The sequence below is a fragment of the Hypanus sabinus genome, chromosome 15 (genome assembly GCF_030144855.1).
Source record: "Hypanus sabinus isolate sHypSab1 chromosome 15, sHypSab1.hap1, whole genome shotgun sequence".
Classification (NCBI taxonomy): Eukaryota; Metazoa; Chordata; class Chondrichthyes; order Myliobatiformes; family Dasyatidae; genus Hypanus; species Hypanus sabinus.
The window spans coordinates 27,838,543-27,850,769 of record NC_082720.1 but is presented as its reverse complement, the minus strand read 5'-3'; the positions used below and the strand labels follow the sequence as shown (position 1 = coordinate 27,850,769).

The following is a 12,227-nucleotide window of genomic DNA, read 5'->3' as shown; positions in this document are numbered from 1 at the left end:
TGCCCACCTTCAATGACTGGTGTACAATGACACCCAGGTCTCGTTGCACCTCTCCTTTTCCTAATCGGCCACCGTTCAGATAATAATCTGTATTCCTGTTCTTGCAACCAAAGTGGATAACCTCACATTTATCCACATTAAATTGCAACTGCCATGAATTTTCCCACTCACCTAACCTATCCAAGTCACCCTGCATCCTCTTAGCATCCTCCTCACAGCTAACATCGCCACCTAGCTTGGTGTCATCCGCAAACTTGGAGATGCTGCATTTAATTCCCTCGTCTAAATCATGAATATATATTGTAAACAACTGGGGTCCCAGCACTGAGCCTTGCGGTACCCCACTAGTCACTGCCTGCCATTCTGAAAAGGTCCTGTTTACTCCCACACTTTGCTTCCTGTCTGCCAACCAATTCTCTATCTACATCAATACCATACCCCCAATACCGTGTGCTTTAAGTTTGCACACTAATCTCCTGTGTGGGACCTTGTCAAAAGCTTTTTGAAAATCTAAATATACCACATCCACTAACTCTCCCCTATCCACTCTACTAGTTACATCTTCAAAAAATTCTATAAGATTCGTCAGACATGATTTTCCTTTCACAAATCCATGCTGACTTTGTCCGATGATTTCACCTCTTTCCAAATGTGCTGTTATCACATCTTTGATAACCAACTCTAGCATTTTCCCCACCACCAATGTCAGACTAACTGGTCTATAATTCTCTGGTTTTTCTCTCCCTCCTTTTTTAAAAAGTGGGGTTACATTAGCCACCCTCCAATCCTCAGGAACTAATCCAGAATCTAAGGAGTTTTGAAAAATTATCACTAATGCATCCACTATTTCTTGGGCTACTTCCTTAAGCACTCTGGGATACAGACCATCTGGCCCTGGGGATTTATCTGCCTTTAATCCCTTCAATTTACCTAACACCACTTCCCTACTAACATGTATTTCCCTCAGTTCCTCCATCTCACTAGACCCTCTGTCCTTTACTATTTCTGGAAGATTATTTATGTCCTCCTTAGTGAAGACAGAACCAAAGTAGCTATTCAATTGGTCTGCCATGTCTTTGTTCCCTATGATCAATTCACCTGTTTCTGACTGTAAGGTGACCTACATTTGTCTTGACCAATCTTTTTCTTTTCACATATCTATAAAAGCTTTTACAGTCAGTTTTTATGTTCCCAGCCAGCTTTCTCTCATAATCTTTTTTCCCTTTCCTAATTAGGCCCTTTGTCCTCTTCTGCTGGTCTCTGAATTTCTCCCAGTCCTCAGGTGTGCTGCTTTTTTTTGCTAATTTATATGTTTCTTCTTTGGACTTGATACTATCCCTAATTTCCCTCGTCAGCCATGGGTGCACTACCTTCCCTGGTTTATTCTTTTGCCAAACTGGGATGAACAATTGTTGTAGTTCATCCATGCGATCTTTAAATGCTTGCCATTGCATATCCACTGTCAACCCTTTAAGTGTCATTAGCCAGTCTATCTTAGCTAATTCACGTCTCATACCTTCAAAGTTACCCATCTTTAAGTTCAGAACCTTTGTTTCTTAATTAACTATGTCACTCTCCATCTTAATGAAGAATTCCACCATATTATGGTCACTCTTACCCAAGGAGCCTCGTGCGACAAGATTGCTAACTAACCCTTCCTCATTGCTCAAAACCCAATCTAGAATGGCCTTCTCTCTAGTTGGTTCCTCAACATGTTGGTTCAGAAAACCATCCCGCATACATTCCAAGAAATCCTCTTCCTCAGTACCCTTACCAATTTGGTTCACCCAATCTATATGTAGATTGAAGTCACCCATTATAACGACTGTTCCTTTATTGCACACATTTCTAATTTCCTGTTTAATGTCATCCCCAACCTCACTGCTACTGTTAGGTGGCCTGTACATAACTCCCACCAGCGTTTTCTGCCCCTTAGTGTTATGTAGCTCGACCCATATCGATTCCACATCCTCCAGGCTAATGTCCTTTCTTTCTATTGCGTTAATCTCCTCTCTAACCAGCAATGCTTCCCCACTTCCTTTTCTTTCCTGTCTATCCCTCCTGAATATTGAATATCCCTGGATGTTGTGCTCCCATCCTTGGTCACCCTGGAGACTGCTTGTTACGTCTCCAATTGCAGCTATATAGGACCCTGGTCAGACCCCACTTGGATTACTGTGGTCAGTTCTGGTCACCTCACTACAGGAAGGATGTGGAAGCCATAGAAAGGGTGCAGCGGAGATTTACAAGGATGTTGCCTGGATTGGGGAGCATACCTTATGAAAACAAGTTGAGTGAACTTAGCCATTTCTCCTTGGAGCAACGGAGGATGAGAGGTGACCTGATAGAGGTGTACAAGATGATGAGAGGCGTTGATCGTGTGGATAGTCAGAGGCTTTTTCGCAGGGCTGAAATGGCTGCCACAAGAGGACACAAGAGGTTTAAGGTGCTGGGGAGTAGGTACAGAGGAGATGTCAGGAGTAAGTTTTTTACTCAGAGATTGGTGAATGTATGGAAGGAGCTGCCGGCAATGGTGGTGGAGGCGTATATGATAGGGTCTTTTAAGAGACTTTTAGAGAGGTACATACAGCTTAGAGAAATAGAGGGCTATGGGTAAGCCTAGTAATTTCTAATGTAGGGACATGTTCAGCACAACTTTGTGGGTCGAAGGGCCTGTATTGTGCTGTAGGTTTTCAATGTTTCTATGACTCTTGCAAATTTCAGAGAGCGTTCTGATATCTGGGTAAGGAGCCTTTGATGCATAGGGTCATAAGAGGCTGCAGAGGGTTGTACACTGAGCCAGCTTCAAAACCCTCCCTACCACGGAGAATGCCTTCAAGAGGCGGTGTCTCGGGAAGGCAACATCCATCATTAAAGACATGCAGCATCTGGGACATCCCCTCTTCACACTATTACCATCGAGGAGTAGGCACACTCACAAATTTCACGCCAGATGTCACTGATAATAAACCTAATTCTAATTCCGTATCTGAAATGCTGGAAACACTCAGCAGGCCAGGTAATGAGAGAGACAATCAATGTTTTGGGACTGGGATTTCTTGGCAGCACAAACAGAATACTTGATTTCCAAATCTTAGTCACTCTCTGGGTAAAGAAACTTCAGCTGAATTCTTAATTACCAATTAGATGAAGGAGGTGGCCCCAAATGTCCAATTTATCAATTTGTAGCCGTAGATTAATTGCTAATGCCAAGGTGGCCTTTGTAAATTAGTGCATCATCATTAGGTACCCAGAATTATATATTTACCTCAGGCAACTGACTGTAATGAATTAAGTATCATGCATAATTAAGCATGAAGGGCAAACAGTATGTGTTACCGTTCGGGAGAAATTGCTATCCGGAATTATTTGAATGTTTAATAAGATTTAACCAAAGGGTGAATGCATTCTAATTAAAGCAGCCGTGGAAACCTTTGATATGCTTGTCTATGTGTAACAGCATTAAAGCATGACAGGTGTGAAAAATCGTTCATAGGTTATTGGGTGGGAGGTCGGTGAAGATATATTCTGCAGAAATGCTGTATTTTGTATAATATTACAGACAAAGTTGTTTAATCTCGAGGTACCTATTCCTTTACTAACTTGCCTTGAGTTTGGGTGAAGGTGGCATTTGTGTACTTGAAATATACAAAACCAATGAAATTACCCTTCATTTCTAGAACACTTAGTTTGAATTAAATTACCTTCTAATACAGTCTTAATGCTGATTCATTCATTAAACAATTAATGTTCTAAAATGTTGCTTATCAAAGGGAGCAGAGATAGGCACAGCCGAACAGGCCAGTCTGTCTGACTGTAGTGGGAAACATTGCTCTGAGACAGGATTAATAGCTACCTGGAAGAAAATACATTAATTAAGGATTGTTAGGGGCAAATCATGACTAACAAATGTGATAGACCTTTCTGGTGAGCTAATGGATAAAACAGATGAGAATAATGTGGTTGATGCAATGTACACAAACCTCCAGAAGGCTTTTGATATGGTGCCATATAATGGACAAGAGCAGATTTGAAGCACGTGAAATGAAGAAAGGATGGATACAGGAACAGACAATAGAGGGCTGAAATGAATGGCTGATTTTGGAATGGAAGAATGTGAATAGTGATATTCCTCAGGTAGGGGTATTAAATGACTTAGACTTTGGAATGTAGCCCAATTTCTAAACTTGCAGATGACTTTAATATGGCAGTGTATGAACTGCAAAGAATATATTTATAAACTGCAACAGGATGTGAAGCAGATTGGGCAAATGTGAGACAAATGAAGTTTAATGTGTGTTTTGTTACGAAAAATGAAGAGAGATGGTATAGAATAAATACTACAGTTCTGGAAGGGATGCAGAAACAAGCAACCCTGGGCATGGATGCATGAGTGATTGAGTGTACGCAATTCCAGGTTCTATGGATACAGATGTATAGCTTGGAAGATGTGCTGAACCTTTCTAAAACACTGGTCCAGCTCTGCTGGAGTACTGTGTTCAATTCTGATCATCACATTATAGGAAAGATGTGAAGGCATTGGAGAGGATCTGGAAAAAGAATACAAAAATGGTCCTAGTGGAGAAGCTGGATACTCAAAGTTACTTTCAGAAACTAAAGGGAAAGATAATTGAGAATGTCAGCAGAACAGCTTTCTATGCAGCTGGAGATGAAACCTGGAATTAACTGCCTGAGGATATGCTGAGCCAGGTTCAATTGAGACCCTTAGGAATGCACTGGATACATATATTGTGAGGAAATAATTTCATGGTCTAGAAAAAGGTCCAGAATTTAGAACTAGTGTATTGTTCTAGTAGAGAGCTAGGCTGGATGGGCCAAATAGTGCTTCAGTGCTATAACCATTCCATGCTGCTGTACTTCTACAAAAAAAAAGCCAGAAATATATTATTATTATTATTATTTTGCAAATCACTAATTTTTTTTTTCTTTTTAAAGTCTAGAACCGATTTTTAGCCTACCAGAACATTTCCACTAGATTATTGAATAAAAAGTGAATGGAAAACAGCCACTTAACAGCACCACAATGGAATGAAAATGACAGAGATGGTGCCTATGTTGGCATCAACTATTATGCATTGCAGCAAGGAAAGTATTAGTAATTGTAATTGTTCCCTTGCATTCAAACATTAGTAATAGTGAAGATATTCTGCAAGTCCAATGTTGATGGAAGAAGTTTCACAGATATTTTGTTATGTGAATGGTATGTATTGTTGGTTGTTTGAATTTTCACTTTAATTTTCCTAAACCTCTGCTCACTCTGTTGGTTACAGAGTATCATACTGGCCTGGGTTCTGTATCACATAGACAGCTGGGACATAACACCTCTGGTCAACCCTGACCAATGGAGGGCCTGAATAGTTTCTGTAAATTAAATTTCCCAGCTAACTACAAATGGCTGAATTTGTGGATTGATTAGCAACTAACCATTTCCAAGCCTTTTTGATTCATGTTATTCAGTAGAATGCCTTGTTTGAGACACAAGTTTCATGAACATAATAAATCATCCAGAAAATTAAAGTAATTGAATTCTTCCCAAAGAGTACAGGGAGTAAGTAGCTTCCACATCTTTTCCAGGTAAAACAGGTGACTGAGGGTTACACACACAAAATGCTGGAGGAACTCAGCAGGCCGGGCAGCATCTATGGAAAAGAGTACAGACGACATTTCAGGTTGAGTCCAGGACTCGGCCTGAAACGCCAACTGCACTTTTTTCCATAGATGCTGCCTGGCCTGCTGAGGTCCTCCAGCGATTTGCGTGTGTTGCTTGGATTTCCAGCATCTGCAGATTCTCTCTAGTTTGTGACTCAGAGTTGTTCCATTTCTCAATCCTATTTATCCACTTGTTTGCTGACCCTACATAAATAGAATCTTGAAAATTTTAATTACCCTGTATCCAATGCCTTTTGAAGGCTAAACTTCCACATGTCCCTACTGTTTGCATGGACGTGTATTCCATTTCCCCACCCAACCCCACCAAAGAATAGGTCGATTGAAGGTCCAGATCGAAGACCAATCTCAAATCTGCAAACATATCGAGTCTGCGAATCTCTGTGACTCTGCTGGGGAAGTCAGGGCCCAGTGTCTGCGAACCCATGATGGCCTATCCTGAGGTTAGAGGACTGTATTTGTATGTGGGTGGGTGGGCATGAGTGAGGGAGGAATGTTGTTGCTTTGTTATTTGCTACAGTATATCCTGTTTTGTTGTGTTCTGTGTCATTCTGCTAAACATTGTGGGCATGCTATGTTGGTACCAGAATGCATAGTCACACTTGCGGGCTCTCCCCAGCACATCCTCGGGTATGGGAGGATGGGACTCCCATACTGTTAAAGGTCTAGATGGGTTAGAGTTTGTGAAATGTGTTCAGGAAAGTTTTCTAAATCAATATATAGAGGTACCAACTAAGGAGGATGCAATATTAGATTCCTATTAGGAAACGAGTTAGGGCAGGTGACGGAAGTGTGTGTAGGGGAACACTTTGGTTCCCATGATCATAACATTATTAGTTTCAACATGATCATGGATAAAGATAGATCTGGTCCTTGGGTTGAAGTTCTAAACTGGAAAAAGGCCAAATTTGAAGAAATGAGAAAGGATCTAAAAAGCGTGGATTGGGACAGGTTGTTCTCTGGCAAGGATGTCGTTGGTAAGTGGGAGGCCTTCAAAGGAGAAATTTTGAGAGTGCAGAGTTTGTATGTTCCTGTCAGGGTTAAAGGCAAAGTGAATAAAAATAAGGAACCTTGGTTCTTGAGGGATATTGGAACTCTGATAAAGAAGATGAGAGAGATGTATAACATGTATAGGCAACAGGGGGGAAGTAAGATGCTTGAGGAGTATAAAAAGAGTAAGAAAATACTTAAGAAAGAAATCAGGAGGGCTAAAAGAAGACATGAGGTTGCTTTGGCAGTCAGGGTGAAGGATAATCCTAAGAGCTTCTACAAGTATGTTAAGAGCAAAAGGATAGTGAGGGATAAAATTGATCCTCTTGAAGATCAGAGTTGGTGGCTATGTATGGAACCAAAAGGAATGGGAGAGATATTAAATGGTTTTTTTGCATCTGTATTTACTAAGGAAACTGGAATGGAGTTTATGGAAACAAGGCAAACAAATAGGGGGGTCATGGAATTTATACAGATTAAAGAGGAGGAGATGCTTGCTGTCTTGAGGCAAATCAGAGTAGATAAATCCCCAGGACCTGACAGGGTATTCCCTTGGACCTTGAAGGAGACGTGTTGAAATTGCAGGGGCTCTGGCAGAAATATTTAAAATGTTGATATCCACGGGTCAGGTGCCGGAGGACTGGAGGATAGCTCATGTAGTTCTGTTGTTTAAAAAAGGCTCAAAAACTAAGCTGGGAAATTATAGGCTGGTAAGTTTGACATCGGTAGTAGGTAAATTATTGGAAGGAATACTGAGAGATAGGATCTACAAGTATTTGGATAGACAGGGACTTATTAGAAAAAGTCAGAATGACTTTGTGCTTGGTAGGTCATGTTTAAACAATTTATTAGAGTTTTTTGAGGAAGTTACCAGGAAAGTGGATGAAGGGAAGGCAGTGGATGTTGTATGCATGGACTTCAGTAAGGCCTTTGACAAGGCCCAGCATGGGAGGTTAGTTAGGAAGATTCAGTTGCTAGGTATACGTTTGTACATGGAGAGGTAGTAAATTGGATTAGACATTGGCTCAATGGGAGAAGCCAGAGAGTGGTAGTGGAGGATTGCTACTCTTGAATGGAGGCCTGTGACTAGTGGTGTGCCACAGGGATCAGTGCTGGATTCATTGTTATTTGTCATCTATATCAATGATCTGGATGATAATGTGGCAAATTGGATCAGCAAATTTGCTGATGATACAAAGGTTGGAGGTGTAGTGGACAGTGAGGAAGGTTTTCAAAGCTTGCAGAGGGATTTGGACCAGTTGGAAGAATGGGCTGAAAAATGGCAGATGGAGTTTAATGTGGACAAGTGTGAGGTATTGCACTTTGGAAGGTCAAACCAAGGTAGAACATACAAGGTAAATGGTAGGACACTGAGGAGTGCAGTAGAACAGAGGGATCTGGGAGTACAGATACATAATTCCCTAGAAGTGGCATCACAACTAGATAGGGTTATAAAGAGAGCTTTTGGTTTGTTGGCCTTTAGAAATCAAAGTATTGAGTATAAGAGTTGGAATGTAATGGTGAGGTTGTATATGACATTGGTAAGGCTGAATTTGTATTGTGTGCAGTTTTGGTCACCTAGTTACAGGAAGGATATTAATAAGGTTGACAGAGTGCAGATAAGGTTTACAAGGATGTTGCTGGGACTTGAGAAACTGAGTTACAGAGAAAGGTTGAATAGGTTAGGACTTTATTCCCTGGAGCGTAGGAGAATGAGGGGTGATTTGATAGAGGTGTATAAAATTATGATGGGTATAGATAGAGTTAATGCAAGCAGACTTTTTCCTCTGAGGCCAGGGGAGAAAAAAAAACAGAAGTCATGGGTTAAGGCTGAAGGGGGAAAAGTTTTAAAGGGAACATTGGGGGTGCTTCTTCACGCAAAGAGTGGTGGGAGTGTGGAATGAGCTGCCAGATGAAGTGGTGAATGCGGGCTCATTTTTGACATTTCAAAAAAACTTGGACAGGTATATGGATGAGAGGGGTTTGGAGGGATATGGCCCAGGTGCAGGTCAGTGGGACTAGGCAGAAAAATGGTTCGGCACAGCCAAGAAGGGCCAAGAGGCCTGTTTCTGTGCTGTAATGTTCTATGGTTTTATGGTATGTCTTGATGTACGTGTGACAAATTAATCTGAATCCGAGCAGTCCATCTCAACACTCAAAAGCACTTCTTTTATTCTTGAATTTCCCACATCCACCCTGCAAGAAGAAAGAGCCTGTCTATATCTATATAAACTTTTCATTAGTTAATCCCTCCAGAGTATGGTCCAGGCACAGAGTCCACGCGGAGTGAGCTGAAAAGAGGTAATCATGTCAATCTGAGAACCCAGCTTTTCTTTTAGAGAGACAGACCATAAGTGAATGGAGAAACAGTGATATTGAAACTTCAATACTGCTCACCAGGAGAGGGGGTTTTGGAGGTACCTGACCACTCAAACTGGAGATTCTGAGGGAGGGAATCTTGAAGGGACAGAATATTTGGATGAAGAAGATGCAACTCATGGTTGAGCAGGGAGCAAAGATTAAGTACTAAGTAGGATTATGTAAAATATTCAGTATAATAACAGCCCATTCAACCTACCCACCCAGTACTCTACCTATGGTGCTCCGGAGTCCTCTGAATCTATCGCATGTACTAGCGAATACCATTTGCTTTGGCCACAGTTCCAGAATATTTCCTCTACATTTCAGGGTGACCATTGATGACTTCATGTCTATGCTCGTCCCTACCCAGAAACGCGTATTCTGTCACAAACAATGACTCGTGCAGAAGAAATGGAGGGTGACACGATGTACGTTTTGTGCTGTAAACAGTGATAAGGGAAAACAGGAGAACGGGAAAGGGAAAAAAAAATCCTTGCATGAAGATCGAGTCTAATTCTCAGAAGAAATCTAACTCAGTTCTGTCGCAGCGTTGTAACTGCGTGCTGTGCTAGAAGTTGTATTTAATATTCTCCGATAAACGCAGTTTCAGAAGTCTGGAACATCTATATACTGCCTCCAGTTTGACGAAGTGCCCTCTTGACAATCTACTGGATTTAAAAAATTACTTTAGAACAGAATTGCCTTACTGTAATTATTTTTATTAAAATAATATTAAGTTAACATCTTAAAGAATGAGGCTAAACATAGTTAAGTGATCATGCATTCCCGAAATACTAAATTTAAGGTTTATTTCGATTCTTATTAACCACGAACATTGAATTGTACCTAATGTGAATGATTCAGCAACTCTGTCAGTTTAGAATTCCTCACCACTAATATAAGCAAGCACTGAAAATACTGTAACTGTTTAAGAATATAACGAGTATTAAGAATATAAGACAAAAAAATACAGTTTAAGAATACATTCCAGATGAACAGCATGAAGTGGAAGACTAATCAACATTACCCCGATCTTTATTTTGCGCTGTGTTCGATTGAAGTTTTACTTGCGAGCTACTTTCAGAGCAGTTTAATAATTCATTCCAGTCTTTCCCCCCAAAATCGTCAATACAACTCGTCCAGTTTTACTATTTATGAAAGTGCTGATTTATTGGCGGCCATCCTTCCTCCACTTACAGAGAAAAGTTCCAAGATCTCAGATACAAATAAGAATGAATATTGCTGTCTGAATATTCATTCATTTATTTTAACACAGGCAGATTTTCCAATAAGAAGTTACAAAACATTCCTTATACGTTCTTAAAATAACAACCTCATAACTTTTAAACATATGCTTTATTAGCATCGCAGACATTATTTAACCTGGTGTCCATCAACGGACGGACGAGAGAGGCTTAGTTAGGAATGTACAAAATGATTTCCCCAAGTTGAAACAACTTGCAAAGAGAAAGCATCACGGCAGCACTTGAGGTTTCGGCCAAGGCGGTTGCAGCCATTTTGTGAGTAAGCGTTCTTCCCACTGTGAAAAATAACCCGCCACGAACATTTCACAAGACAGGAGGAGAAAAAAAAAACGCGTACATGAGGATTCCGGACATCATATGGATCAATTAAAAAAAAACTACCAAACATTCAGAGCGTTAAGTTTTCTGTTTGCCTGGAAACTTCATGGACTGCAGTAACTTTCAAAATTATGAGTAATGAAATTTAATTCATAAGACACGGAGACCCATACTATACATTAAAACGTTGATGGCCTTTTTTTTTTAAAAAAAACTCCCTTAAAGGTATTATTATAAATAAAACTAAGCAATTTGCATTACTTTTTTTTGCCCCGGTAAGTTCACGTGCTGGTGGCGCCTTAGATTTACGCCATCGTTCAATGAACAGCAATGGACCATATTTTCTCAAACGGGGAAAGTCACTTTTTACATTAACTTCTACTCACCCAGGGGAAGGGCTATGAAGAATGGCAACCAGCAAAGGATGAACATGCCCATTACAATGCCAAGGGTCTTTGCCGCCTTCTTTTCCCTGGAGAACTTCAGAAGGCGCACCGACAGCGAACTTCTCAGGTGGTGCCCTTTGGACTTGGACACGACAGCTTCGTCTTGAATGTTCCTGCAATGGATGCGGAGGGTCAGCTCTCTGGAGTCCGAAGTCTCCTTCATCACACCAGCCTCCAGGTTCCTGGTAGTTCTTTTGGCCACGATATAGACCCTAACGTACATCACCAGGATGACGGTTAAGGGTATGTAAAACGACCCTAGAGAGGAGAAGAGAGCGTAACCGGGATCCAGTGTGATTTGACAGTCCTTCTCATCGGGAGGAGCCGGCTGTTTCCATCCCAGGAGAGGGCCGATGGAGATAACAATGGATAAAACCCATACCCCTACTATAACCAACAATGCCTTCTTCTCTGTTACAATGAAAGGGTAACGCAGAGAGTAGCGGACACCTATATAACGGTCAATAGAGATGGCACACAGACTCATAATGGACGCAGTGCAACAGAGCACATCGACTGCCGCCCAAATATCGCAAAAAATCCTCCCAAAAACCCAGTACCCCACGATCTCCAACGTGACGGAAAAGGGCAGCACTGTTGTACTTAAGAGCAAGTCTGCAATGGCCAGGTTTATGATAAAGTAGTTTGTGGTTGTTTGCAAGTGCCGATTGAAAGCCACGGAGAGGATGACTAAAATGTTACCGACCAAGGCGAACAACATGAAGAGCCCGAGTACTAACCCCAGGACCGCACCCCTGGTCACACTGAGGTGCGGGGAGCTGCGGGCTTGGAAGGTCCTGTTGGAAATGTTGGCTGTTAAGTTGTCATCGTCCCAGAAGGGGCTAAGAGCCGTCTGGTTGCCACCTAAACTTCCATCGGTTTGTGCGATATTCATGTTAAGGATCATTCTCCATCTCAGCTCATGTAGCGACCGAGCGGCGAAGGGCCTCCATGGGCGGACATCCCGGAACCGGGAGAGCGGCGCAAGTTGTTCCTCCCGCGCGGAAGCGACCTTCTTCTGCCGGCGCAGGCAAGCCCGGGCCGGGCAGGATGCGGGGGTAAACTGTGTCCGGTGAGACAGTACGCTGCTTAGCCGGCTGGTCTAACTCGGAGTTAACTGGGGATCTGAAGGCAGTCCGCGTCGCCTTGCAGCTCAACC

General features: G+C 41.8%; 1 protein-coding gene across 1 annotated transcript in view; it reads right to left on the bottom strand.

Annotated features, from left to right (window-relative positions):
• LOC132405380 (alpha-1B adrenergic receptor-like) overlaps positions 1–12,214 on the bottom strand; it is a 68,327-nt gene extending 56,113 nt beyond the window's left edge. Inside the window, exon 1 of the mRNA XM_059990142.1 lies at positions 11,009–12,214. Coding sequence (XP_059846125.1) covers positions 11,009–11,975 — 967 coding nt within the window. The 5' untranslated portion in view covers positions 11,976–12,214. The remainder of the gene's footprint in view (positions 1–11,008) is intronic.
• Between the last annotated feature and the right edge of the window lie 13 nt (positions 12,215–12,227).